We start from the raw sequence: 27,300 nt of genomic DNA on the forward strand, positions 1-27,300 counted from the left end.
ATTCGAGGGGGTTAAAGGTAAGAAAAAACAGGAACTTATATTGTACAAGTACATCAGTGACTGATGTGTTTGAATAAACCTTTGATATTCATAAAATAATTTTTGTTCTACGAAGAATCAGTTGAAAACAACAGTTACTCTCTGTCAAAGCACAGTCCTTTTTTTGTACAAATAAAACCCACAAAGGTCAAGTTTACAATTAATGGTTTTACTTGTGAGATATCTCAAGAATGACCTATACACGGACTGGTCAATGCAGTTTTTGCAGTTGCTCTGTTTGTGCATGCAAGTGAGTTTGTATGTATAATTGTCATTGGACTCTGAACCTCCACGTTGGATACTGGTACTGTCAATAGGGGTAGGATGAGGCTTTGCGTTGTAAATTGAACAACAATAAGAAATTTCACATTTTTTTAAAATTTTATTTAAAATAGAAGCAATTAAGAATGCATCAGATTTTTGTTTTATGTTTAATGTAATGGGATAAACCCATAGCTGATTTGTACATGCCTATCTAACATCATGTTGGTCATCCACATTTCTTACAGCAATTTCTTGATTTTAGTGTAGACACCGGAAAGGTGTAGTTGTCGTGGCAAACGATGACAAATACAAGAATAATAACAACAGTCTGCCTCTTGTAAAACTAGGGAAACAAAACTGTAAAAGGAGCCGGGTCATGTTAAGACATGTTCGACGATATCAAAATACTAGTTGCCTCCTGGGAAAAAAGCAGCGCATGTGCCACTGTGGGTTGTGAACATAGTAGTCCCTCTGTGTTTATGCAGACAGCCGCCCACCGTACCGGGTTCTGTTCAAGGTTTCTACCTGTTAAAAGGGAGTTTTTCCTTGCCACTGTCACCAAGTGCTTGTTCATGGCGGATTGTTGGGTCTCTGTAAAAATAACTATAAAGAGTGCGGTCTAGACCTGCTCTATAGGAAAAGTGCCCTGTTATGATTTGGCACTATATGAATAAATTGAATTGAAAAAGCAGTGATCATACTTTGTCAGTGCATTTTCCAGATGGCTTGTAAATACACAGCATGTTCTAAGATAGTTGTAGAAATACACGTTGACAGAATTTTGTGATTGGATTTACAGATTAGATACACATTCCTTAAAGGACCAGAAGGAAAACAAAGATCGGACAATTCATATTTTCCAGATTGATCTATTTATTTTTTCATAACAAACAGTTTCCAACATCACAACACATAATAAAAACTAAGTATATACATGTTTGACAAGTGCAGAAATTTGCTTTGCAAACATTGCACTTAGCAATAAATATTTTGTTGTGGGTATACACCCAGTTTAATTTGGTTTACAGTACAATTTAAATCATTACATGCTTCAAACAGAGGTAGACCAAACAAGGCCGGCAATTTGGTCAATGATGGAGCAGGTTGACTATGGAGAAGGACTTAGTTGGCACTGACAAAGGACTGGTAGAGGGACATGAGCTGGTCTTGGAGGTCCTGGGCATAGGGGTCCAGCTTTTCTCTCAGGTCCTCAGCGTAGGGAGCCACCATTTGTTTCACCAGGTTGGCTCTCTGACTTAGCTCAACCTGGACCTTCTCGGTCATGGGGGCCACACTATCCTGGAAGTCCTGCAGGTGCTGGTCCACCTTCTGCTTCAGGTCGTCAGTGTAGGGCCCCAGCTGAGTCTGCAGGTCCTTCACACTCTGCTCCAGGCTGGTCTTCAGCTCCTCACTCTTCTGCATCAGGGTGGTCCTCAGGGCCTCAGAGTCCAGGGAGTCTGCGTAGGGGGCCAGCTCCTGTTTGAGCTGCTCTACTCTCTGCTGGATCTGGGCCTTCATGTCGTCGGTGTAGGGCTCCAGCTTCTCCCTGACAGAAGTCAACTCCTGGGTCAGCACATTTCTCAGTACGTCAGCCTCTGCCGTGATCTTGGTCATCAGGTCCTGGGCTGCAGGGGGAAGCTGCTCCTGCAGGGTGACTGCATACTTGCTGGCGATGTCAGTGCTCTCTGCGAGGCGGGTACTACAAGACACGCAAAGTAACAGTTAGACCATCAGAGGTTTGTGTAATACCAAAACATGTCACATTTAGGCTCAGTCGCCATGGTCCTGTATGTCATGCAACTTACTTTACTTCCTGTCCAAACTGAGACTTTCTGATCATCTGGAGGGTGTCATCAGCTGTCTGGGTGGCTTTGGCAATGTAGTCCCAGAAAGCATCAGTCAGCACTTCCAGCTGTGGCTTGGGTGCATCAGCATAGAAGAGGTTGGCGTGACAGCCTGTTGGGCAGAGACAAGATCAGTTTGAGAGTAGTGTATATTTTTCATCCATTCAGTTTGTTCTGATTGCTCACCAGCCTAAGTTAGCTTTGACTTCACTATATTGAAAAGACACTTAAAAGTTTAAAAAGAAAAGTTTGCAATTTACCAGACAGCACTGCAATGGCTAGTACCAAGAACACCTTCATGGTTGCGTCTTGCTGAAAAACAATTATGATGTCGTTAACTTTTAAGCTGCATTAACAAAGTCAAAACATTTATATTTTTCTCTTAAAGTTTGGTTTTGAAATGGTAGTAGTAAAAATAGTAGTAAAATTCTCACCGGCTTTTGGCTTGTGTATCTCTCAGGGTTTGGCGTGTTTGTGAGGGTGTCAGAGTGGCGCTTCCATATATATACACTGAAGCCAGATGACAGTTGTAGTCAAGAGCCCAAAGTCCAGGAGTCCCTGCCGTGTTGTCACAATGGCTCTCTTCCTACTTCTGCTGCTTCTACTGGCTGCTATGACATGACCGCTGAGGCTACAATGCAGACACACAGATGCAATTTTTATACTATACAGAGATTATATGCCTATTAGGAATATCCTGACAAAAAAAAAAACTATCGTACACCACGAGAAAATATTGCTGTAGTTCTCCTCAGATCCCTCTCTAGAAAGCATTTAGGATGTGGATAGCGATCAACTATCCACGTAGTCCAGCGCTAACAGCCTGCAGATAACTCCAGATAACCTCGGTATCCTTACACTAGTGGACTTTGTTTTAGGGCCAAGCAATGCAAATAAAGCACGAGGCACATAAAAGTTTTCTTAATTTTTATCTCGCAAAAGGCTCCAAATAATCACTGACATTATGAACTTTTTAAAAAAAGTATCCAGCAGGTATAATGTGTGCCAGGAGTCAATCAGTAAGTCACTTTTGCATAACCCTTCAACAGTACAATATTTTCCAGCTGGCTGTAAAGTAGCACTGTATTTCCCCGACATGTTTACATTTTAATATTGGAACTCACGGCAGATGTCAAGAGTTATTTTGAGTTATTCTGTGACACCTGTGGGCATGTAACTATTTTGTCACCGGCAGTTGGTTTCAGTTTAACTTATTTTTTTCATAGCAGTTGCTGCTCAACAGACATTGTCACATCCACCATTTTGTTCAAGCAAATAGTGACAGGCATCTTTTACCAACTCCCCAAGTGGCCCTGCTATAAGATTATCTCTCTTTATAATAGCTCTTTCATTATCATTTATTTGTCATTTGTTAACGTTTTTCTCCTGTTATCAGTATATGATATATGAATCCATATATGTATACACGTAGTCTTGAGAGAGTTGGAAGAACCGGAAAATCTCTTGTTATTTAACCGGTTTGTGAAACCAGGCACAAACTGTGTATTGCTCCTTTAAATGAGCTCGATAGATTGTGTTAGTCTCAATGTTGGATTTTATTTAGATGTAACCGCCAAATATATAGCTAAGCAGCCATTTAGCAAATAGTTTGTTGACACCTCTGTAGATATTGTAGCTGTCAGAAATTCCCAATATCGCCAACTTGGAACTACAAGTTGGAGGCTGACATGAATGGTTTTTCCCATTGTGCTGCTCTTAACAATTAGCTACTATTTTATTATTGAGCTACCTGTTGAATATATTTTACTTATATTTTCCTGGACTGTGTTTGTTTACTACATCAATAACTGTGACTTTTCTATTGTGTCAAATTTGTCACTTTAACTGACATTTTGTTTCCTTCTGACATGAAGCACAACCTAACTAATATGAGAGCTACTCTATAATCTTGTGAATGCAGACTCCTTGTCAGTGTACGAATTCAACTTTACAACACCTTTGGTCAAACTATTTGTTATGCTAACCGATGTTGTTTTTCTGATTGGTAATCACTATCACCGACATTATTGTCACAGTTTCACAATTGCTTCCAGTAAAAGCCAACTGCTGTCTTCAGGCTTAACTGGAAGTGTGTTTTGCTCGCTGCATTGTGATGGTAATATCAGTATTCATTGGCATTGCTTTTTAGGTGTGTAATGTCAGTATAGTGGTCTTCTGAAAACTGCTTTAACCTTCAAAGTATTCACATATATAATTTATCATTGAAAGACATTATTAGAAATTTTAGAGCTCATAATAAATTTACCAAAGTACTTCTTAGAATGCCATATTTTAAAAAATCAAAAGAAGCAGGAGATAAAGGATTGAAGAATTGGTTTCTGAAAATTGAACTATGATATGTCTGGTGTGAAACAGCAGCTACTTTGTCCTACAGAAGCTGACGGTGTCCGGGTCTAGTAACCTTTGGCCAGACTGACACATAGGTTTTGCTGACCATTGGCGTGACACAGAAACTAGAACCATAAGTTACCGTGTTGTTAGCTGGCAAAAAGTCAAGATAATAGAGACAATAAAACACCTACCATATACCTAATCGAAGCTGGACGTCAAAGAAGAAAGACTTCTGTCTGTCTCGGCAGAATTATCTATGGCTGAAAAAAGCTAATGGTTAAGTGATTACAGACACCCATGAGGACAGGGTTCATTTAAGGTTTAAGTTATGCATTTTGCACCGCTAACACTGATGAATTCCACATACGCACTGGTAGTTTCATCAGGTAAGGCCATAAAAGAACCAGAGTCTGGTTATGAATGCAGCAATGGTCATGGTTTCAAATAAAAAATTGATATCTGCCAGACAATCACTGATATATGAAGCTGCAGAACTTGGGTTATATACCTGGCGTGTATTTGCATTGGTATAACAGCATGGGCTTGTGCATGTATACCGCGTGGATTCACGCAGAAACTCTCATCTCCTCTGGCACAAGATGACAGTGAGGATAGCAGGGTGAGGCAGGGTGACAGCAAGACACTAACATCTGGACTTTGGGATCATTACTTTCTGGCTTGCTATATAAGCTGCAGAACCTCACCAGCTGAACACAAGCGCTGCCAAGTGGACTTTGCAGATACACTCGCAAATTCAGGTAAGATGGAGAAATAAGAGGAACCATCTACTTGTCTACTTATCTACTGTTTGCTGTGGTGCATAACTAGTATTTTCTTGTTATAAGGTCTAAGAACCATGAAGGTCCTTGTTGTGCTCGTCCTTGCCATTTTCAGTGGTGAGTATGATGGCAAAAATATCATTACTCTATCGTAAATTTTGGAGTATGTAAAAATATCAATTGGTATGCTCAAGATACAAAACTGCAAGCCTTGGTGAGTGGTGAATATGCACTGTGCAGCTTTCAAACCTCACAACGAGCTGTCATGCATGGCTAAAAAAAATTTACTCAACGTAATCTTGTCTCCATCCAACAGGCTGTCACGCCAACCTCTTCTATGCTGATGCACCCAAACCACAGCTGGAAGTGTTGACTGATGCTTTCTGGGACTATGTTGCCAAAGCAACCCAGACAACCGATGACACCCTCCAGATGATCAAGAAGTCTCAGTTTGGACAGGATATCAGGTAGGCCATGCAAAATGTGTGACCATGTGTGACATGCTAATAGTGTAAAAAAACTGGCAACTGAGATACAATTCTCCCCAACTAGGATATGAACGTAAGACTAAACTTTATCTCATTGTTCACTTTCATGTCTAGTGCCCGACTGACAGAAAGTGCTGACATCGCCAGCACGTACGCAGTCACCCTGCAGGAGCAGCTTCCCCCTGCAGCCCAGGACCTGATCATCAAAGTCACCACAGAGGCTGATGTGCTGAGAGAGCGTATAAACCAAGACCTGAGCACAGTCAGGGAGAAGCTGGAGCCCTACACTGAGGGCATGAAGGCCCAGATCCAGCAGAGAGTAGAGCAGCTCAAACAGGAGCTGGCCCCCTACACAGATTCCCTGGACTCCGAAGCCCTGAGGACCATCCTGTTGCAGAAGAGTGAGGAGCTGAGGACCAGCCTGGAGCAGAGTGTGAAGGACCTGCAGACTCAGCTGGGGCCCTACACTGACGACCTGAAGCAGAAGGTGGACCAGCACCTGCAGGACTTCAAGGAGCGCATTGCCCCCGTGACTGAGAAGGTCCAGAGTGAGCTAGCTCAGAGAGCCCAGCAGGTGAAAGAAATGGCTACCCCCTACATTGCCGAGGTGAGGGAAAAGCTGGACCCCTATGCCCAGGATCTCCAGGCTCATCTCACCTCCCTCTACGAGTCCTTTGTCAAAGCCAACTAAATCAGTCTCCACCTCATGTTTAACGTAAAGAAACTACATCTAAAGAGACACAGTTCACTGATTTCATTACCACATCCAAGTTGTTAAAAATATTAAGACACAAGCTTATCAGTTTCAAAATTTGAAGATTTCTATAGATATATTTACAGTGTTAATAGATCAATTATAATTATTTAGTATTGATCTGAGTATACAGTGTTCTCTCCCCATTTAATGGGAATAAAGTGAAAGAAAAAGTGTGCAAGTCTTTTGTGTTATTGTAATTATGAAATTATTAATGAGTGTTGATGAGGTTTCAGAATGTTATATGTATTTTTTTTTTGCAATGTCCATATATCTTTCAAATTGAAATAGGAAATGAATAAATAAATGAAAAACAACAATTACACACATCATTCACTAAACGTGGTAAGTGCTAAGCAAATGTTCCATATATGAAAACATAAAGAATAGAAACATTTTTGGACTTGGCTCTCACACAATACTGGATGAAACCAATCTCTGAAAAGAATGAGTGCCCTCTGGTGAACATATAGAGTCACTTCATTGTATATATATATATTCAAGTGCTTATAAGTGCAACATAGTGGCCAGCCAGTCTAATGCATGGATTTAAATATTGATATTTATAAGAAAGCAAGACATTTTCTATATTAACTCCACACAAAAATCAGTGGTGAATAAAAAGCCTGTGTATTTGTTCAGTGTCTAGTTGCATAATCCCCCCCTCCCCACACACACACACACACACACACACACTCCACCGCACCCTGTTAAGATTCAGTTGTGGGTATTGGACAGGGCATGTCCAGGTTTGTCTCTGCAAGTCTGGAAGTTCATAAAAACACTGTGCTTCCACCTTGTTGTTTAGTTTTGTGCCTCCATCCCTGCTGCCAGGTTGCTCCCACGCTGCCTTACCCAGTGGCAAACAACATTCCTCTGTTCTGCCCCCAGCTGTCACAGGCTCTGCACACTGTTAACCCTCCAAGCACACACACAGATCTGATTTCTTCTTTTGTCTGATTATGTGAAGGCTTTCAGTTATATCCTGAGTGTGCATGTTGTAAGTTAAAAGCTTAAATACCTTTCCTTATGAATAAACATAATGCAAATGCCGGGGTTTCTGGGTTTCACTGGGTTTTGTTTTTCATTTAAAACACGATGGAACTGGTGGTTTTGAACACATTCATAATATACTCAAAGAGGACAGAGTCAGAATTCAGTAATAGATCCTGAAAAGGCAAAAAAAATGTTACTTATAAGCATTTTACTATCAGACAGCAGATAGCTAACAGGAAAAATGAAAAAAGCCAAATGCCAACATACAAAGAGCTACACTGAAATCCATGTACTTATTGTAGACCACTTCTCATGACTTTTCTTGATTTATTAAAACATGTAAATGATGGAGCACAATTTTCCATCAAGAAAGATCAATAGCACTCTTGTGTCTCATGTATGATGAATATGAAGCTGAAAGACTGGAAACATGGAAAAAGCTAGCCCCGGCTCCGTCCAAATGTAACACAATGTGCGACCAGCAACTCTGAAGCTCACTTATTCGCATGTTATGTTGTGTTTGTTTGATCCGGCTTCAATTTGGTGATATAGAGGAGTTGATGTGTGTGAAGGTGTTTTCGTTCATTTAATGTACTCTCTCTGATCTCTTATTCAGGAAATGTCTGCACACAGGTCACACTCACATGTCACCTACTTTAGACAATAGTTCATCGTTCATCTTTAGCATAAGTTTTTAGACACATCTGCTCCACTCCCATCAGCAATAACCATAGCAAGCAACGTTGCAAACCCTACCCCTGTAGCAGTAGAGATAGGATAGCCAGAGAGGAGGTCATAGCCATAAGAAACAGCCAGTGTCTCAATATCAAGTAGTTACACTAGCCTTCTCTATGTGCGACAGAACTAATTTGGATATTTGAACATGATATAGTTTGTGCCATGTAAGGATACGTGGGTTTAATTTGCGCTTTTCAGAGAACAGCTTTAGATCTGGGATGGTATTACACTGGTTAAGTTGTTAACATTTGCATTGCTCGTCACTCTTCTCCTCGATGCATCACGCATCATTAAAATCCTTCTTAAGCCATCTGGGTCTCCCGAACCTTCTTCCGGCAGCTCAGAAGATTTCCATCACAGAGTGTGGGACTTTTTAATAAGTGAGCTTTGGAGGTGCTGGTAGCTGTTTCCCCCTGCATCCAGTTTTTGGGCTAAGCTAAACTGATCATTAGATTGATCTGTTCATCTAACTCACGACAAGAAAAACATTGCCCAAAATGTCAAACTAATCCTTCAATTAGATGTAATTTACACTGATATTACAGAAAACTCAGCCAAATAAAAGTGATATATAAAATGAAAATGCACATTTCCAACCGACCGAGTTTCTGCACAGCTTAAACTCCAGGCTTTAGCCTGCTAGGATAAGTACACCATTAGCTTACCATCTCAACCTGAGCATTTGCCACTGCCTGCATCAAACTTGTGACCGGTTCATTACAGAGAGACGGTGCTATAAACTCAGCAGCCCTACTCAGACATTTGGCTCTGTCAGCACGCATCTCCATCAGCTGATACCACTCTGACTCAGAACCAGATGATGGGGGATATGCTACAGGAAAAAACACTCAATTCTGAACTCAAACATCCAGTTCAGCAGCTCTTCACCCACAGATATTAACTGCAGTAACCTCACTGACTCATCTGAACAGATGTTTCCCTGGGGTGAGATCATCCCGATTTAACCAAAAACCAAACTGTCCAAACCAGCTTGCAGAGAACAACATCATCAGGCTGGGGTTACTTTTGTTCAAACCATTTAAAGATGCCCTAGCATACTCTCCTGACAGACATTGCACATTGCCTCTGTTGTTGCGGAGCAAAAGGAGAAGCAACTGTAGTTTATATGACTATGTCAGAGATTTTACTGTATTACCTCATGGTTCTTGATTCTCTCTGTTTCACTTCCCTGTATACCTTCTCCCTATGTCCTACTAGCATCGTGGGTTTGTGCGGTCACTCTGGTACATGAACTCTGTGTGAAAAACTGGAAATGTATCTTAGTAGCTGTAGTCTGAGTAAATGTTTCTGTCAACACAAAAAACAAAGCTAAACATATTCCCCTGAAATAAGATGGGATAATGGCATCCTGATACTTGTGTAAAAACTACAAAGGGCTTGCATGAGAACGTTTTGCTTTGTTTGTGTGTTTGAACTGGACTGAGTTTGTTATCTAGCTGAACATACAGTATCTCTCCTCAAGTGACACACTATTGTCATGGAGTACCAAGGTCAAAGGTCTTTTGTTTTTAACAGAGAAGTGACACCTACACATACTGAGTATAAACTGGAAATTTAATTTCACCATTTCACCCTATTGTCATCACCTCTCAAAGAGAGCAAAGAACATTTTCATTCATTGAGTAATAGCTGCACAATCTGGCACAGTCTCCTAATCACTAAACACATCGTTGTCCTCTTTGGATTATCTCACACTAATGTTATCATGTTCTCACACTAATTACCTGACCATACCCATTTAAACTTTGTTCCTGGGTAAAGTTGGGTTTCCGAGGAAAATTACAGAGCATGGAAATCTGTCTGAATGACAACCAGGAGGCTGAGTCCTAAAGGGCAAAGGTAACTGCACTTGGGCAGTGACGGAATCAGAGTCTGGTCTGTCTGATGGAGAAGTCAAGTATGTATATGTGTGTGATATGGATGGCGGTCCAATTTAAAAATGTACCAGTGCTCATGACGGCAATGTTCTGACACTAAACAAATATTTGTGGTTCAATAGGCTGGAGTAAACATCAAACTGCATCAAACTTCCCCTTTCCTGTGCCAATTTCAAAATCCTGGAATTTTTTTGGAAATATATGTCTTCTGAGAAAACTTTCAACATAAAAAGAGGTGTTTGTGTTTTTTCCCCCTACGGTTCCTGTGTAATTTGCTTCTTTTGTTCAATTGTCCTCAAACTCTTTTTTACAGGTTAAGAAAATCGTTCATGTTCTCTGTATTTTATTACCCAAAATCCCTCTTTTGAACAGTGAGCTTGCTGCACCTTAGTGTGTCCCCAAGCCTGAACATGCCCATCTTGTAGTGCTGACACCTCATTTGTACTTCAGGCACCTACTGGTAATTTAAAGCTTTACTTCATGCAACAGGGCAGTACAGCAAGTACATTAAATGAAAAACGAGTAACTTTCAGCACGTGATCTGAATAGAGAAAAAAATCACATGTGCCGTATTCACCATTTGAACTAAGAGCGTGGGACTGTCGTGCAAAGGTGCCTTATGTGTTGGGGGTTGTGTGTCTTTCCGGGGCGGATAGGTGGGGTGTCAATGGTCAGCAGTGGCAGAGCATTTAGAGCGAAATGCAGATGTGATAGCTTAAGCTACATCCTGGCGCCAGGAAGATTTACATTCAGATGAGACCACCTGGTGAGAATGAGCAGCTAAAAAAACCTACAAAGCTGTGGTCAGTTAACACCAAACCTGCAATAATCAGTGGCATGAGAAGTATTCAGATCTGTTACTTGAGTGAAAGGAGCAATACCACCATGAGAAAAGTAAAAGATAATTACAGTAACACCAATAAGATTGGCAGCAAAATGCACTTAGGTATCACAAGCACAATTTTCATTTGTTAAATTAAAATTTTTGCTGTTGCCAAAACTGTAATACTTTGCTGGATACTAGTTTATTCTAAATCATCACATAATGCTTAAAAGCTCATCGTGTTTGTCAAGCAAACTACCCAACAATATAATTAGTAAGGCTTCAGCTCTCCTAGCTACAATATAAAAAAAATCTGTTTATACAGTAATAGATAACCAACAATATAAGATACTATATAATAATAATATTGGGCTACTCTGCTGCATAATGTTCACTTTTACTTTTGATACTGAACATTTTGCTGTTCATAAATACATACTACAATACTTTTATCTTAGACTTTGAACGCAGGACATTTACTTGCATGCTAATGGAGTATTTTTTTTAATTTTTTTTTATAATTCTTTGCTACTTACTCAAGTAAAAGGTATGAATACTGCTTCCATCACCAAGTTTATCAGAATCAAGGAGCATATAATGGACGGAGCTGTCTCAAAAGGCGTCTTGGGAGAAGGAACTTTCTGCTCTCTGGCAGTAACACGTGAAAGGGATGAAAGGTTAATTGTTGTTGAAGAACTGGGCGAAAAATGCGGAAACAAAATAAACACGGACACATTTATCACGAAACTTTTACCCCGTTATTCTCGTGTTGCTCAATCAGCCCCCCTTCAAGCAGGGCAAGCCGGTGGGAACTTCGGACGCGGTGCCGGTGGCACGTTGCGTGGAGGGAAACAGGATCCTGTGCAGACGATTCATCATCACCACGTGAGCGCGCGGGCGCCCGGGCCCGCGCGCGAGCGGCAGAGGTTTCCCGGGACTGTATAAAAGCAGCCAGTCACCGTTCAGGGAGCACGGACGAAGCTCGACTTCTCAGGTGGGTGAGAGGACCGCGCGAAGAGACAACGTGTGTCTTATTTAATAGCAGCGCTTAGAAATGACTCACGTTGACTCTTACTTTGTTAAACCTATTTTTTTTTTCTAAAATTCACAGGTATCGCAAGTGACTATATTTATTAACCTGGAGCCCATGTGTTTCCCAGTTAAAATTGTGTGAACCTCGTTTACTGTTTTTGGTAGCGACCTTCCTTGCTTAGATTGTAGTTGGGGTTGAAAAAAATGTGATTTGCTCCGTTTGCTTTATTTCACAGGTGTATCTCTCCAACAACCATGAAGGCCGTAGCGCTGATCCTTGCTCTGGCAGTCGTCACCGGTGAGTGTCCTGGTGGTTGAGGGTCTGCCGACCCGCGTGTTTCTGTTTCTGAGGCGCGTCTGTGTATTTATCGGTGCTTGCCCCATGTGCCCCATAACAGGCTGCAATGCCCGTGCTGTGCGCCAGGCTGACGCCACCCCGAACCGCTGGGAGGACACCGTGGATCGTTTCTGGCAGTACGTCTCGGAGCTGAACCAAAAAGCCGATGGAGTCGTGCAGAACCTCAAGGCCTCTCAGCTCAGCAGGGAGCTAGAGTAAGTTAACTTGAGTAATTTATCATTCTCCCACCTTATCGTTTTCTGGTGGCAGTGATTCGTCCACTCAGTACTTTCCTTAGTTCAAGGGCTTTACCTACTGTTTTCCAGATCTCAGTCTTCCCCTTCCCGGTTCTCAAACCTTACGTCTCTTACCCTAACCAACCTTACCCGACCTATTATCCTTGCACTATGCTTACAGTGTTCTCATACATGACCATCTTGTTCTGCTGTTTCCAGCACTCTGATCACTGACACCATGTCAGAGCTGTCCGCCTACAGAGATGACATCCAGACCAAGCTGAGTCCCTACGCTGAGACCTCCGCCGGTCAGCTGTCTGAGGACCTGCAGCTTCTGGCCAACAAGCTCCAGAGGGACATGCTGGAGGCCAAGGAGCGCAGCACTGAGTACTTGGGTGAGCTCAGGACCATGATGGAGCAGAACACGGATGACGTCCACAACCGCATCAGCGCCTATACCAACAAGCTGAAGAAGCGCCTGAACAAGGACACAGAGGAGATCCGCAAGTAAGTGGGGTTTTCCTTTTTCTGTATTCTTTTTCTTGTCTTTGTTTAATATTAAACCTAAATGTCACCTTCTTCTTCACCACCAGCACTGTGGCCACCTACCTGGGTGAGCTCCAGTCCCGCTCCGCACAGAACCTGGGCACCGTGAAGGAACATGTCGAGCCCTACGTCCAGCAGGCCAGTGACGTCGCCACCAAGAAGCTGAGTGACATCTCTTCCATTCTGAAGAGCCAGGCTGAGGGTCTGGGCCAGCAGTTGGAGACCCAGGCTGAGAGCCTCAAGGCCCAGATGGAGGCCACCGCCCAGGACCTGCGCACCTCCCTGGAGGGCAGGATTGATGAGCTGACAGAGTTGCTCTCCCCCTATGCCACCAAGATCCGCGAACAGTTTGAGAACATCATGGACAAGGTCAAGGAGACCGCCACTGCCTAAAGAAAGACTCTGAGGGTTTTTTTTAAAAGGGTTTTAGATGGTTGGTGTAGTAGAAGGAGAAATGTGTAAACCACTGATTTCTATATACCCTGGAAAAGAGGGGAAAGGGGGGTGTTGAGAGTTACTGATAATATCTTCATTTTTGGTGCTCTCGTGTTCAGGGTAAGGGGGTTGACGAGAGTAAAGAGGGAGGATGAGGTGCATCCTTTACAGGATAGTCAGCAGATAAACTCCTGTTTGGGTTCTTTCCGCTGCGTAGTCACCCTCTCCTCTTCTCATATCGACTCCCTCTCTCACTGAACACAAGCACCACAGTCGATAACAGCTTTAATATACACAAACAGGAGGCAATTATTTGTAATATGCTTTGCTTTAATTAACTGTTCTAGCCATTTACCCCCCCCCCCATACACACACCTCTCGTCCCCATATTTTGTATTGCCTTTCATACATTTTGTTTGGTCATAAATACAACTGCTGAGTTTGAGCCTCATAGGCAGGTATTCCGGCCAGTATCATCCTTAAATGAACCAAACACAAGTGTCTTTCATTTCAATAAATGCACTGAATTGTGATGATCAAAGGACAGGGGCACATACAGTTGTGTGTCTTCTAGTTTTTCTGGAGCCAATAGTCAACCGCTAAAGTGCCTGTGTTTATTGTCTGCATTTCTTCTTGTTGTGCTTCACAGGGAAGTGGAATGTAAAATGACTTGATGCAAATATGACAATCGGTGACTAAAGTGTAATGCTGCCTGCCTGTTCTTCAGTCTGAGTATAGTGTCCCTTGAGTTTCACATGTCATATGCCCACCATGCTGCTCACTATAAGTGCACTGCCCTGGGGCTGCAGTGTGCTGAACAGGGCTGAGTGAATAAAGAACCTAGAGAAGATGCTCTGTTTCCACTTGTTTGTTTCTCGGATAAAAAGATATAAACAAATCTTCTATGATCTAAGATGAGGCTCAGATACGCTAACGAGGGGAGACTCAGCAAAGCTATCTGTGATTCGCTATTGTACATTTTGTCTCTAGCACTCTGAATATAAAGTAAGTGACTAAAATAATCTCTAAGGGAAAAAAAAGTCCTAAAGGCTTTCACTAAATGTACTGAGATTACCATCCTGAGCAACTTTCGATAAACCTGAAACTCCCCAGTGATGCAATGTTGCAAATTTACCTGTTCTGTTTTTACATACAGCAGTTTTTGCATAACACTACTCGGGCTAATTACATAATGGAATTTAGCTGAATCTATTGGGCACATTGTTCGTGTTTTCACCCACCTCCTGATACACACACATGAACACAGAGGCCCACCTCTACTTCTTTGCTGAATGGACCCATTAACTCACTGTCCCCACAGAAGTGAATCATCTTGAAGTGAAAAAGAAAGATATTCTTCTCTCCCTCCCTCTACTCATACAGCCACCCCCACCACCACAACCGTCAGCCTACTGTTTTTCTAGTCCAGACTTGTTAAGATCTGCCCCCAGATTCCTTCATCCGAGCAGGTATTTGGGAACACTCTGTGCCCAAGATTTCATTATCTTTATGGTGACACCATTCCTACGTTTATCTTGGCATGGTTCAAGTTATATAAGGCATTCATCAGTGGAATTGTATACACATATTTGAATAGCCATGCCAATAAGAGGCATTCATATATGGACAAATACCAGTTTTAAACAGTGGGCCCACATGCACATGCTGTATATGTTTGGAGGAATGTGCATCCCGGTGGTCCAGAAGTTAAGATGCATATCAATAAACTGCAATCTTTGTTTCCATCAGGGGACCATTTGTTGCATGTCATATACCTCTCTCTGCTCATCTACACTGTCGGCTATAAAATGAAGGCAAAATGCTAAAATGCATCTGTAGAAAACTTCGGTGGATGGGCATTTCTCAATTTACGTTTGATTTTTTTCTGACAAGTCTTAAAGCCATTGGGAGACATTTCTGCCCCAGCAGAAACATTACTACACTAGTGGTTTCAGTGCCATTAAATACAAAGGATGTAAGTCCACATCTGGACCTGCCGAGGGGGAAAGGATGGCCACGATTATCCTAAACTCAGATAACTCACTCTTGCAATCAAAGTTATGCTCATCAAACTCAGCAGGATTTTTCCTTTGAAGTGTGGAGCAGAGGCCAGTAGAGGACACCATTTGTCCCTTGTTCATCTCCACTCCACTCCTCTGACCCCTCCACTTGAATCCATTCGGCATGAAGTTGCAGCTGTGTTTTCTTTTTTGGAAGATTAAGTAAACTACATTTGCTTCATAAAGAAACACAAACTGCGTGAGCGTCAGGAACAGAGCACACATTGTAAGAGATTCATTTTAATCTCAGAGTTGGCAATTACTTCAGAATCACTTGAAGACATGTTAAAGATAAAAATGTCAAATGTGAATTCATAAAGGACACACAAATTGACAATTAGAATTGGTATGATATGACTGCATTTGATGATTTAATTGTGATTTCGAAAAGGCAGGTCAGAGTGGCCTAGGGTACCAAGACACATACCACTTAACTGCAATGTCCATTGTGTGAATCCAGCTGGGGATCTTTATTTCTTGTAATCCCAATCTCTCTGTCCCTACATTTCATGTCCAGCTCTCTACTGTATGCTATCAGAAATAAAGGCAAAATACTCAAAAAATATAATCTCAAAAAATTGTGGTTTTGAATTGTATGTATATGAAGAGTAATATATAGTTGACTAGTTGATTGCTGGATGTCTCTGAAAGATGTGCAATTATTCATCTCTGGAAAAACAACCTTATTGTGTTACAACAAAACATGTTTACCCTTTCAATCTGTGTTAAAAGGCCTTGCATGTAAAATGAAAGAGTGACTAACACTATGACTAGTGTTTGTCCCCTATGATAGCACTCCTTTCAGGAACCAGTGTTTATTTTGAAACTCAGATAAGTGAATCTCCTCCAATAAACTGTCTAATTTTGCGAGGATCAGACATGGATGGTAAAAACAGGAAAACCACAAGCATCCTGCCAGTTCAGCACTTCTGCTCCGTCTGCTCCTATAGAGTGTCTGCACTCTGAGTACTGCCCAGCAACAAAAAAAAAAAAAAATCCCAGCAAATTAGCAGGTGCTAGCTAGCCAATGACTGCTAGTAACCTCTCCAAAAACACCCCTGCAGAGATTTACCCTCCTATAACAGCCCCCTCTCTTTTCTCTATCCCGTCCTTCCCCTTCAGAGCTGGCACACAACATCAGTCACCACAGGGGCCCCTGGCCAAACACAAAAACAGCCTTTTTGTAAGCTTGTTATTGCAAATTGGGAGCATGCAAGACGTGCACTTTCACGCCCCGTGCCTCCTACAATTATTCAAGAGGAGTTTATATGCACGCAAGCACAAGCTCATACATAAACCCACTGGCCACTTCATGACAAAGGAGATTGAGATTTAGTCTTTCAGAGGTAATGTGTGAGTGTTCAGGCATGTGAAGGCTCATTTAATGCAATTGTAGGCCATTCATCATAGCAATAGCACCTTAAAGGTCAAGTCATCAGCAGCAAATGGGCATTTGGCCTTTTGCAGACTGCTTGGTGTGAAAACAGATATGTTAAGTAGTGATGAAGCCTTTCAACTATCAGACACAGACTTCCTGGCTCTAACTCAGGTAACACTTGTAATGAGGGGTTACTACAGTTCATCCAACTGTACTGTTTTCTGTTTCATGCAAACTTACAAGATGGACCACATATGGCTTTGTCTGACTTACTTCCCTTTTAAGAAGGGGAAGGTCTGGATAAGAGAGACATCAAATGAGGCAATGAAATTCTAACTGGAGCAGTAAATGGAAAAAAAAAAAACATTTAAACAGAACAGGACATTGCAGTACAGCAATCTGCTTCTGTCTGCAGGCCATCAGTGACTTCTGGCCCATAAACAGAATACACAAGGCAAGATCTAGAAATGCAGATCTTGCAGTGTCAGGGATAAAAAGTCTAACAAAGGGACAGTGGTGGAAGTTTTGAGATACTTGCACTGTTCATTTCCATTTTGTGCTAATTTATACTTCTACCCCACAAATATTCAGAGAGAAATATTGTACTATTTAGTCCCCAACATTTATTTAAAGGCAATATTTCTGAGTAACTTCTCTGTTTAAGATTTTACATACAAGAATATGCTTATCTTGATGCTTTGCTATAGATTAAACCACCCAGCAGGATACAAAGCAGTTGAAATTCACTCCCCCTTGACCAAATACAATATTTATCATTATTTACATGTTAATGCATCAATAATAATGATTGAATAATATAATAATATAAGATTGACACTGGCCATTCTGGATAATGACTTTACTTTTGATACTTTAAACACATTTTATTGATACATCTTAACTTTTACTTAAAATACTAAAAATTTCAAATCGGGACTTTTACTTGTAATGGAGTATATTTAAAGTGTAGTAATGCTACTTATGTAAAAGATGTCAATACCTCTCCCACCACGGCAAAGGTACGCCGTATGCAATAGGCCAAAACAAAACTATCAGCATAAATACCTCACAAAAAGGGACATGAAAGTGAATAAAACAAATGTGATTTTAAACGAAGCCTAGGAAAATGTAAATCTGATCCCTGAGGCAGACTCAGCCTCACCACTTTAGTCCACTTGCTTGACATCACATCCTTGATAACCTATTACCAGTAAATTTAAGGCTGTTTGACACAGAGTGAATGCTTGGCCAACACTTGAGGTTCAGATGAGCCTCCAAACAGCCGAGGTTTATTGGTAATAACGCTATCAGTGCTGAACTATGTTTTCTTCTACATCACATCTCACCTTATCTATTGACACCATGGTCGCTGAAGGGATAAACTCTGATACATTAAGGACGCATATAACTTGACATCATCGGTGAACTGGGATCTGTTAAATATCAGTTCGATTTTTTTTTCTATTGCACTAAATGTGAATTACGGACACATTTCTGACATTAAAATGACCCATCTTCTCTCCTCTTTGTGAATGGTGTGCTTGTGATAATCAACCCACGGTAAACAGTGCTGGGTGATGATTTTAATTTAGATTCCCCTTCATCCGTGTGCTGCCTGTGACACGATCTGGCCGGATAATGCAATTAGGCACGTAGCTTATTTGCGTGGGGACGTTGTTTCAGCGGCATCTTTGTCGTAAACAGCACTTTTGATACAGGTTGCATCGGTGCTGATCAATAAAGGGGGCAGTGGCAAGTCAAGGTTACCACGTGTACATGCCGAATTAAAGTCAAGTGTCGTGCGTCACCCTCCTAGGACCCGAGCAGGCTTATAAAGAGGAACACACGTTGGCGCTCAAACACACTCGATTTATTTCTCCCCTGAGACGGAAAACCAGGTATGTTTCACACTTCATCTGCATCACTTCTGGAGCCGAAGAGAACATTCGTTGCTTTATTCACAATAGCATCCTGGCGCAGAAACGTATGGCTTAATAACAAGCAATCCTCAAAAACTGTATTTACCCAGAAGTTTTGCTCTTACCATGTGTGACTTAATTCTTAATGGAAGTCATCCATTTCACCAACACAGACAGTTGTGCATTAAGCTTTTGGATGTTAATGAATGTATTTTAAGGAATTATTCTAGGTCTGAAGGTTTAACGGACTGGACGTAAAGGGAACTGTCCCCCTCCCTGTGGTGCTGACGTACGGGGGCGCTATTTTTGAATACAAAGAATTGAGCTTTTTTTTTTTTTTTATCGTTCTCTGCGTTTTGATCCTTGTGCCAAAATCGCGTCCCCGTGCGCCACAGTGGTTCCGAATAAACAGCAACCTGTCTCTGCCCTTCCTCCTCAGAGGGTCCCAGCCAAGATGAGACTGTACCTTGCAGCTGCCGTGCTGATGCTGGCTTTGGTCGCATACGCAGGTACGTCTGGCGTCCTTTACAACGTCTCTGCCACGGGTCTCGTTCTTCCACGTCGCGTAACTTTCCCTGTTTCCGTGGCGCTCACCTGCAGAGGCTGAGGGCGAAACCGCCGCGGAGCAGCTCAGCAGGTTGGGCGAGCGGGTGTCCGAGATGAGCAGGAACCTGGCCGAGAAGGCCAAGACTACCTTTGAGGAGCTCCATAACAGCGAGTTTGCGACCACCTCCAGGTAGCGCGCACACACACACACACACACACACAGAAAGAGAGAGAGAGACGCAAATATTCACATGCACCCTTTGTTTCTATGTAACATATATTTTTTTTAATTTTAATTCTCCTCCTCAGGAATTGGTTCCGGGACACGTTCGAAAATCTCAAGACCAGGTTAGGGGGAGTCTCCCAGTAGACGAGTAGACAGGTTCGTGTCACCAGCCCACAGTCACCCCTCCGCACACACCTCTGACGGCTGACCTCTTCACTCTTACCCTCACGTCCCACGACTCGTTGCTCTGCGGACCGGACTAAATGGTTGCATCGCCTATCTGGAATGAGTTTTTTTGTTTGTTGTTGTTGTTGTTGCTGTTGTTGTTTGTTAAATAACTTGAGTGTAATCTTTTTGAAGAAACAACGTCAAAAAATGCTCAAAAGACGTCCAAAAATAAAATGTTTTTAAAAATATATAAATTCTGTGTTAGCGTCAATATTTATCGGTGTTAAGAAAATAAGAACCTTTGTAGTGCAATGAATTAAAATGGAAGAGTCTGTTAAAGATGTTTGACATAAATAAGTGAACAATTGTAGTCTATGATAGTGTGACCTCCATATGTTATACAGATCACTGCATATTAATCACCTTTGTAACAGTTTTCAAATCTATTACAGAGCTATAAAATATTCTTGATTACTTACATAAAGTGAAAAAAAATATATCAAAGAGTTACAATTATTTTCAAATCAAGTTACATACCCTTTCTTCTGTTTACTTCAGAGACACACATTGTTGATTTTATTTATACAAGGGAAATTTCATGGAAGAAAGCGGGATGAACTCAGCCCAGTGACTGTTTTATTTATCTTTAACAGATTTATTTTACAGGCTGAAAATTACATTTAAATGAAGGCTGGAGTTCTTTGCTCTGCATTTTCCTACATTAAATGCCTATTGTCTTGAATAAATAACTCAATATTTCCAAGATATCCATCATATCAATAAAACCTGTTGGAGTTGGAATATTGACAGATATCAACAGACTAACCAAGGTTTTACCTTCACCCAGAAATACACAGTTTCCAGGCTTGTTGTCTATCATTTGACTGTATCTCCTCATTTTGCATCAGTGTTCTCTTAAACCTAGGCGCATGTAATTGTGCACTAACAACCTAATCATGACGTGTGTGTAGATAATCAGGATAATGGCCAGTTCCATATTAATGAGAAATTAATCTGTTCTCCTCCTATGTTTTTATTTATTTGAGACGGTATTTGAGAGCACGAATGTAAGCTGTCAAACGTACTGTCTTGTTCAAAACCCTAGCAGTACCGTGAATAGATGCCGAAGGTCCAGGTGCTTGTCTAATGAAGAATTCTGTCAACCAATCAAACGAGTTTGGGTGTAGCAGTTTAACAGACACCGACTGATCATAATGCAATCAAATAATCAGTTGACCAAATAATTAGTTTATATCAATGCGAATATCAGATGAAGGGGCTCTAAAGCTGATTACTTAATTGAAGAACGGCCAGCAGCATCTAACAGATAATAGTTTATTTGTGTCAGTAGCTGGTACCAAAGGGCAAGTGCCAACATGGCTGCTTTCCTGGCATTTCACAACTCCTGGGCCAAAGTCACTGTTTATACCGGGTTAATAATCCATCGGTTGTCCCCAGTTCACTGCAATCTGTTCCTATGAAGAGAACAGAATGACAAAGGTCAGCAGCTGGTGCACAGAGGTCACAGACTGCACAGGTTACGATCATTTTGCACCCGCTGTGTGGGCTGAAATGAGCTTTAAATCACTTTCACTTTGATTAGTTTAAGATGTCACAGAAAGCAAGGTGCTACTTCTTGGTAAGCCGCTCAGCATGTTCTCTCAGCTATTTCATTAAGAAGAAGGTTCACACTGTACACGTTAAGAAACATTTGGGCTTCAACTGTTGGACTTGGAGGAAAATCATCACAAAGTTTCTAAATGAAAACTCTATGGCCTTAGTCATAATTTTTTAAGTTTTATACAGTATATGCAAATATACTGTATACACTAAACTGTAACCTGTAACACAGAAGCATTGTCAGCAAAACCTAATACTTGAATATGTTAATTTAAATATTTTTCTAATAAAAAGTGCTACATTTAATCTGTATAAATGAAATGTACACCTAGATAAAATTAATGCAGTCTAATACAACAGTCCCGCAATAAATGCTACTATCAGGCTATATTTTGTGGTGCCATTGAACTTTATTGCTTTATACTTAAAGGTGTTTCTGATATTTTTTCCACCCTATTTCTATAGCTGAGCGTGGGCTAAATAACAGAAACACCTCTTTGTATAATGCAGTACAGTTCAACAGCACCAAAAGCTACTTTCTCTGAATCAACACCTCTCTAAAATAGTTTAAACTCAAAATGACCATTATTACCTTCATGAAGGGAGGATTTAGTACAGGACTGTTGTGTTAGACGACATTCGTTTTAGCTAGGTGTACCTAATAAGCTGCCCATCGGGTGTATGTTATAACAAATATGACTTCTCTGATGCATAATGGGAGGCTGTATTCATGTCAGGGACACACATACAGACACACATCTCTAACTCTGGAGCACAGTTCAGATGTTCAAAACCCATTACACAATTTGAAAACAAGGAAAAATGTTGATCCCATCTGTTTAGACAGCTGCGAGATATGGTTCGGATATGCAACGTAGCTACGAACTCTATTCTCAACATTAGTATTGAGTTGCTCTCAATCAGATTATGCAGCAAACACAGGGCCTAAGTGGCGAAAAGAATAAATAGATTTTTCAGTGGACTCTGCCCACAGAACTGCTTTGCTTGGCTGAAAATGTTTATCTATTTGACCCCCCTCCAGTCTTCACTAAAACCCATATCTCTCCTGCTAGAACAGAGACTTTGACTGGCCTGTATACATATCAGTGTCTGCCAAATGGGCTGATATATGTAAACCAAAGGGCATTTAGACAGTTATTGAACTCAGCTAACGTTGATCGCGAAAAGATATCAAGAGTTCAGGATCTGCAGATCTAAAAAAACAATGTGTCTTTACTTGGATTGTAACGTTAACATTGTAATACGGCAAACATTTAGCAGAGAAAAGAAAAACAAATCACATACGTATCTGCGATGGATGAAATCCATGACCTGTAGCTCTCATGGGACTTGAAAGAAGATTAAATCTCACATCAAAGCTAGAGACTTTTTGTCCATGGGAGAAAAAAAAGAAACCCAATCCAAATTCCTTAAAAGCTTGCTACACCACTTGTCTCTGCATCTTCTGTGTTAGTGTTTTTCTTATTTATGAGAATATCATAGCAGTGAGAGACGGTAAAAGAAGAAGTAGATCCCCACTTGGTGTTTGCGTGTAACATGTTAGTCAAAAGAGCTGTTGCTTTGCTGTCACTCAGTTTTTGTCAATAGAATGGTGTGATGAAGCAAAGAAAAAAAACAACAGGTTGAATGGTCATCCGATCAGGATCAATGTACACGCTGTTGCAGTCACCTAATACAAATAAAATGGCTTGATAACACTTTCATGTTCCATTCAACTTCTGTTGACCAGAGTCAGAGGAAAAGGTAAAACACCCTTTGTCACTCCTCTGCATATGTTTGTTGCGATGTTAATGAACACATGGTTAAATTTAGTTTTGAAATCTGTTTTTATTTGATATTGTTTGAATTTTATTGTTGAAAAGAGACAGTTGAAAGAAAACAATATTCTCATGCATAATGGGCTGAGAATACGGTATGCAAATGTGTTGACAGAGAATTTTGCATTGTAAAAATAATATGACGGATAAACTACTGATGGTTTTGTTTTTCTTATCTTTGTGGCAGATGCATACAAAAGTGTTTGTTTTTGGTCTATTCTTACTGATGCAAGGTATGGCCCTAAAAAAATATATTTTATGTCTTCAGTCTTAGTTCCTTTATTTCTGAGCTTTCTTCCAGTTGCATCTTTGATTGTCTTGACTGACAATTATCTTCCTCTGCAGCATGCGGGCCACTTTTGGCATTGGCCCCAGGAACAACGGACTCTCCAGGAACACTGCAAAACCTGGTGGAAAAGGCCAGGTATTTCTGAATGCACTCTGCTCCTCATCTGCATACAGCCCATTAATGCAAGCAAAATGGACTTTTCTCTATATGACTGCTAGTAATCAGAATGGCTAAAATATTTTGTTTGTGTACACATCCATGTGTTTGTGTGTGCATGCTGTTTGTACTTTGTTACTCATTTGTGGACTTGTGCATCTGATAGGGGAGCAAAAGCTAAAGTCGAGGATTTGGGGGAAATGGCACTGGGCTTAGTTGGTGCTTACTATGAAGACCACATCCAACCAGTGATTGGCAGCTATGCTGAATGGGTGTCTAATGTCAGAAGCTCCATGTGGGAGAAGATCCAGACGTCCATTGACAACTACATGCCATTTAAAGCAAATAATGCAACTGATTAAACCTCTCAAAACTGAATAAAAGCTGACAATAAATTAACACTCTTGTCAACGGTCTTAACTATAGTTCTTACCACTCCTTGTTTAAATGATCATGTCTCAAGGTTTCACTGGGCTTTGCTGGTTGTGCCAAAAACAGAATGAATCAAACTAGTTTATAATAAAACTGCAGGTTGTACATGAAACAGCTTTGATTACCTCTCTATATGTACCCAGTTTGTCCTGCAAGCAATGCAAAGAGAGGTTAAGATCACAGGACGAACAGGTAAAGGCAGTAATGAATACAATTATGATCAGAAGGTAAATTCACTAATGCAATTGACATAATTTACAAGCACCTTTTGCGTTTATTGGCAGGACAGATGGAAAAGGAAGAGTGACACATCAAGTACAAAGAAAAACAAGCAAAGAGAAAGGGAGAGAAACAAAAAAACCTTTAAAACATAATGATACTGATAATTTATCCCCCTACATGCTCTCTGTCTGGGAGTATGAGGGTGAAAGGTGAATGCAGAAATCCCAGCATGCATTGCTGGGGTTCAATCTGTCTAGACAGGTCCTGGTTGATGGACCTTTTGACCATTTGTCGCTGATTTGTCTCTGAGCAGAAATTGAGGATGGATTTTGACTTGCTGTAAAAGAAATGTTTATTAGCAAGAGTTAATCTAATCAACAATATCTTTTTATTTGCAGGTAACAACACACAAGCCTTTTTTTTTTTTTTTTTTTTGCAAGCACATGGCTTCAAGGGCTCCAAGTGCATGCCATATGAATACAGATAAACTTACATTTGAGGAACATTGCATAACTACTACGTCATATTTCTACATACAGTATTTAAAGTGAATATCGTGTACACTGGACTTTGTTTAGGTGAACGTGTGTATGTGCGTGTGCATGCACATGTGTGTGTGTGTGTGTGTGTTTGTGTGTGCGTGTTTTTGTGTGTAGGTGTGTGTATGCTCATCAGATGACGTTTGTTTGCAGTCCCCCCCTATATCATCCTGTCCAGATGTGAGGTCCGAGTTACAGACAACTCGCTTTCAGGGAAGACTGTCACTTCTTGGATCTGTACATCCAACACAACAGCAGGTAATGACTCTTCTTACCAGAGGAGCCCTCGCAGCTTCTCTTCTGAAGCTACTTCTGAGCAGATTTCACTAAAATATCTATTTTATAAAACATTTAGGTATTTGATATTTGTATTCTGCAGTATTATCAACTTGTTTATCATCTTCTAAGGTTAAGATGCCAAATATGGAGAAGAATATTGATACACCAAACTAAGAATTCAATTTGAAGTTTTTTTCTTTTTTCATTTTGTTTCAGAGATGAATGCAAAATATGCCTTGGCACTGATCCTCGCTCTGCAGGGTAAGCAACACACCAACGCAACCTGAATACTTGCAGTGCCTGAATTTCATTTTTAACTAAATCTTGACCATTATCTGGCTGTAAAAAAAGAGAAAATATTATACAAAACACAGAGAGTCATTTCATGCCACTGGCTTTAAATGTAAAAATGCTATAAATTTTTTCCTTGTGGTAAAAACGATTAAAAAAAAAACTGAACATGTTTTTCTGTATTCATGTGTTGCAATAACTTAATGGACACTGCTGCATGGCTGGCTCCTGCACTGCTTTATCTGTGGTTGACACGCAAGATAAAGACAGATTTTTAAATGACACTGAGCTGCTGAAGCAGATAGCACTTTTCGCATTGAATAATGGTCAAAGAAATCTGATTTTGGACACGATTACCAAGAAACCAAGATATGCAAAGCAGCTTTTCTTTGGCCTGAAAGGCAGGCTCACACACAAACCCATAAATAATTGCTTTGAGAATTCTTCTAATAAAGGAATTGACATAGATAGTTCTTTCAAATTAACATTACTTGATGATCTTTTGACTTATTCTAACGTGTTTTCTTTATAACGTTGGCTCCAACATAATAATCCTACCATTCTTATTTCGTTCCAGTCTCCATGAGCCTGTGTGAGATTTCCGCACCATCGCAGGAACTTGTTGATAAGTATGATTCACTGAAAAGTACATTCTACAAGAGGCTGCTGCATGCTTACGGTAGTTTGCAGAGTGCCGCTGCTCCTTTAGTGGAGAAGGTTGGTCAAGGCGAGGGTGGTCAGAATGTCATGAACTTCTTCGAGGATCTGCAGGGCAAGCCCGAGTTCCAAGCCTTTGTCAAGGTAGCCAGGTGAGTGCTCACTGAAATCAATCCTTCCGGTGAAGACCCTGTAGATGTTTCACTGTTAGTTTAAGGGAAAATTTTCTCAACTGCCAGTGTTAAGAAATGTGTCCGCTTCAACTGCAAATTTGCTTCAAAATATTGCTAATTTATATTCATATTTCATAAATTTCAGCAGAAAATATACCATACATGGATAAACATTAAGCTTCTTCAGGCACTGAGCTAGGTGATGAATCTTTTTAATATGGAGATTTCTTTAAATAATCTGTCTTTCCTGTTTTATGCAGTGGCATCGGCGAGGAGGCAGGTCCCCTGGTGGACAAGGCCCGCACATCAGCGCTGGGTGTGTACGAAGAGTACCTGCGCCCCCACATCGGCACCTACCTGAACGACATCATCGACCACATCAAAGTCTACCTGGACATGATCGTGCCCGCTGAGTAAAGAAGACCAACTGGAGAAAAAAAAACCACCTGTCAGCAACCTGTAATAGAAGATAGCTCATAGAAACGTCACCAGTCTAGGCCGAGAAGAGCAATGCACAATGCAAATACATGCCTATTTTCAAATCAAATGTCTTTGCCAAATCATTCAGAATTAAAAGCAGGGCAAACACGTCAACACCACCTATGCAAATTGTGCATGTACAGTATTTTGAGTTTGATACACTAACCAAAGTCTGTGTGTGATTGTGTATGTATATGTGTGAATGTGTTCAATAAAAATGAACTGGAAACCATTTAAAATGTGCTTCTTCATTAAGAGATTGAAAGTTTTCTTCCACACTTAATATCAGCTTTATCAATGTGTTATATAATTATATCTATAAATTGTAATTAAGCTACACAGGTTCCACATCTTAATTTTTTGCCACAAAAATTAATTAACATTAACATTAAGGAACTGGTTTATAAGATCAGTTCCACTTTGAAGAAAACTGGAACTTTAGTTAAAAATGAATGCTTTACACTAT

The 27,300-nt window shown here is 40.8% G+C and overlaps 5 protein-coding genes across 10 annotated transcripts; 4 read left to right on the forward strand and 1 right to left on the reverse strand.

The window, feature by feature from the left end:
• Positions 1–908: 908 nt before the first annotated feature.
• On the reverse strand, positions 909–11,846 carry LOC120783647 (apolipoprotein A-I-like). Of its 4 annotated transcripts, XM_040116762.1 has the most exons (6): positions 11,730–11,846; positions 11,512–11,623; positions 2,582–2,778; positions 2,408–2,459; positions 2,109–2,259; positions 909–2,002 (listed from the first exon to the last, which is right to left on the reverse strand). In XM_040116762.1, the coding sequence occupies exons 4-6, from the start codon at positions 2,445–2,447 to the stop codon at positions 1,426–1,428; spliced, it is 768 nt and encodes a 255-aa protein (XP_039972696.1). In that variant the 5' UTR covers positions 2,448–2,459; positions 2,582–2,778; positions 11,512–11,623; positions 11,730–11,846; the 3' UTR covers positions 909–1,425. The 4 variants fall into 4 exon arrangements, with proteins under 4 accessions (XP_039972696.1, XP_039972693.1, XP_039972695.1 ...); XM_040116759.1 differs by lacking the exon at positions 11,512–11,623; XM_040116761.1 differs by lacking the exons at positions 11,512–11,623; positions 11,730–11,846 and adding an exon at positions 2,870–2,961.
• LOC120783648 (apolipoprotein A-I-like) lies at positions 5,232–6,648 on the forward strand. The gene is made up of 4 exons (XM_040116764.1): positions 5,232–5,257; positions 5,345–5,395; positions 5,595–5,745; positions 5,881–6,648. The coding sequence occupies exons 2-4, from the start codon at positions 5,356–5,358 to the stop codon at positions 6,455–6,457; spliced, it is 768 nt and encodes a 255-aa protein (XP_039972698.1). The 5' UTR covers positions 5,232–5,257; positions 5,345–5,355; the 3' UTR covers positions 6,458–6,648.
• A 64-nt stretch (positions 11,847–11,910) lies between the features above and the next one.
• apoeb (apolipoprotein Eb) lies at positions 11,911–14,411 on the forward strand. The gene is made up of 5 exons (XM_040118922.1): positions 11,911–11,969; positions 12,244–12,305; positions 12,406–12,559; positions 12,800–13,087; positions 13,174–14,411. The coding sequence occupies exons 2-5, from the start codon at positions 12,263–12,265 to the stop codon at positions 13,517–13,519; spliced, it is 831 nt and encodes a 276-aa protein (XP_039974856.1). The 5' UTR covers positions 11,911–11,969; positions 12,244–12,262; the 3' UTR covers positions 13,520–14,411.
• A 4,392-nt stretch (positions 14,412–18,803) lies between these two features.
• apoc1 (apolipoprotein C-I) lies at positions 18,804–20,112 on the forward strand. Its single transcript, XM_040118768.1, has 4 exons — positions 18,804–18,897; positions 19,358–19,427; positions 19,519–19,654; positions 19,774–20,112. The coding sequence occupies exons 2-4, from the start codon at positions 19,373–19,375 to the stop codon at positions 19,832–19,834; spliced, it is 252 nt and encodes an 83-aa protein (XP_039974702.1). The 5' UTR covers positions 18,804–18,897; positions 19,358–19,372; the 3' UTR covers positions 19,835–20,112.
• A 4,018-nt stretch (positions 20,113–24,130) lies between these two features.
• On the forward strand, positions 24,131–27,048 carry apoa2 (apolipoprotein A-II). Of its 3 annotated transcripts, XM_040118765.1 has the most exons (5): positions 24,131–24,813; positions 25,108–25,212; positions 25,450–25,494; positions 26,102–26,333; positions 26,615–27,048. In XM_040118765.1, exons 3-5 carry the CDS (start codon positions 25,452–25,454, stop codon positions 26,769–26,771), a joined length of 432 nt encoding a protein of 143 aa, XP_039974699.1. In that variant the 5' UTR covers positions 24,131–24,813; positions 25,108–25,212; positions 25,450–25,451; the 3' UTR covers positions 26,772–27,048. The 3 variants fall into 3 exon arrangements, with proteins under 3 accessions (XP_039974699.1, XP_039974700.1, XP_039974701.1); XM_040118766.1 differs by lacking the exon at positions 24,131–24,813 and having other exon boundaries at positions 24,869–25,212; XM_040118767.1 differs by lacking the exon at positions 24,131–24,813 and having other exon boundaries at positions 25,204–25,309.
• Positions 27,049–27,300: the final 252 nt, after the last annotated feature.

Source organism: Xiphias gladius, chromosome 22, assembly GCF_016859285.1.
Source record: "Xiphias gladius isolate SHS-SW01 ecotype Sanya breed wild chromosome 22, ASM1685928v1, whole genome shotgun sequence".
NCBI lineage: Eukaryota > Metazoa > Chordata > Actinopteri > Istiophoriformes > Xiphiidae > Xiphias > Xiphias gladius.

What these genes read in the sequence shown, in the direction of transcription:
- LOC120783647 (XM_040116759.1), bottom strand. Translation starts at nt 2,447, where the DNA reads ATGAAGGTGTTCTTGGTACTAGCCATTGCAGTGCTGTCTG. An exon ending in AGCCATTGCAGTGCTGTCTG is followed by an intron (nt 2,260 to 2,407) that starts GTAAATTGCAAA and finishes TCTGCCCAACAG; the next exon opens with GCTGTCACGCCAACCTCTTC. An exon ending in CAGTTTGGACAGGAAGTAAA is followed by an intron (nt 2,003 to 2,108) that starts GTAAGTTGCATG and finishes CGTGTCTTGTAG; the next exon opens with TACCCGCCTCGCAGAGAGCA.
- LOC120783648 (XM_040116764.1), top strand. Translation starts at nt 5,356, where the DNA reads ATGAAGGTCCTTGTTGTGCTCGTCCTTGCCATTTTCAGTG. An exon ending in CGTCCTTGCCATTTTCAGTG is followed by an intron (nt 5,396 to 5,594) that starts GTGAGTATGATG and finishes TCCATCCAACAG; the next exon opens with GCTGTCACGCCAACCTCTTC. An exon ending in CAGTTTGGACAGGATATCAG is followed by an intron (nt 5,746 to 5,880) that starts GTAGGCCATGCA and finishes TTTCATGTCTAG; the next exon opens with TGCCCGACTGACAGAAAGTG.
- apoeb (XM_040118922.1), top strand. Translation starts at nt 12,263, where the DNA reads ATGAAGGCCGTAGCGCTGATCCTTGCTCTGGCAGTCGTCACCG. An exon ending in TGCTCTGGCAGTCGTCACCG is followed by an intron (nt 12,306 to 12,405) that starts GTGAGTGTCCTG and finishes GCCCCATAACAG; the next exon opens with GCTGCAATGCCCGTGCTGTG. An exon ending in CAGCTCAGCAGGGAGCTAGA is followed by an intron (nt 12,560 to 12,799) that starts GTAAGTTAACTT and finishes TGCTGTTTCCAG; the next exon opens with CACTCTGATCACTGACACCA.
- apoc1 (XM_040118768.1), top strand. Translation starts at nt 19,373, where the DNA reads ATGAGACTGTACCTTGCAGCTGCCGTGCTGATGCTGGCTTTGGTCGCA. An exon ending in GGCTTTGGTCGCATACGCAG is followed by an intron (nt 19,428 to 19,518) that starts GTACGTCTGGCG and finishes GCTCACCTGCAG; the next exon opens with AGGCTGAGGGCGAAACCGCC. An exon ending in GAGTTTGCGACCACCTCCAG is followed by an intron (nt 19,655 to 19,773) that starts GTAGCGCGCACA and finishes TCTCCTCCTCAG; the next exon opens with GAATTGGTTCCGGGACACGT.
- apoa2 (XM_040118765.1), top strand. Translation starts at nt 25,452, where the DNA reads ATGAATGCAAAATATGCCTTGGCACTGATCCTCGCTCTGCAGG. An exon ending in ACTGATCCTCGCTCTGCAGG is followed by an intron (nt 25,495 to 26,101) that starts GTAAGCAACACA and finishes ATTTCGTTCCAG; the next exon opens with TCTCCATGAGCCTGTGTGAG. An exon ending in GCCTTTGTCAAGGTAGCCAG is followed by an intron (nt 26,334 to 26,614) that starts GTGAGTGCTCAC and finishes TGTTTTATGCAG; the next exon opens with TGGCATCGGCGAGGAGGCAG.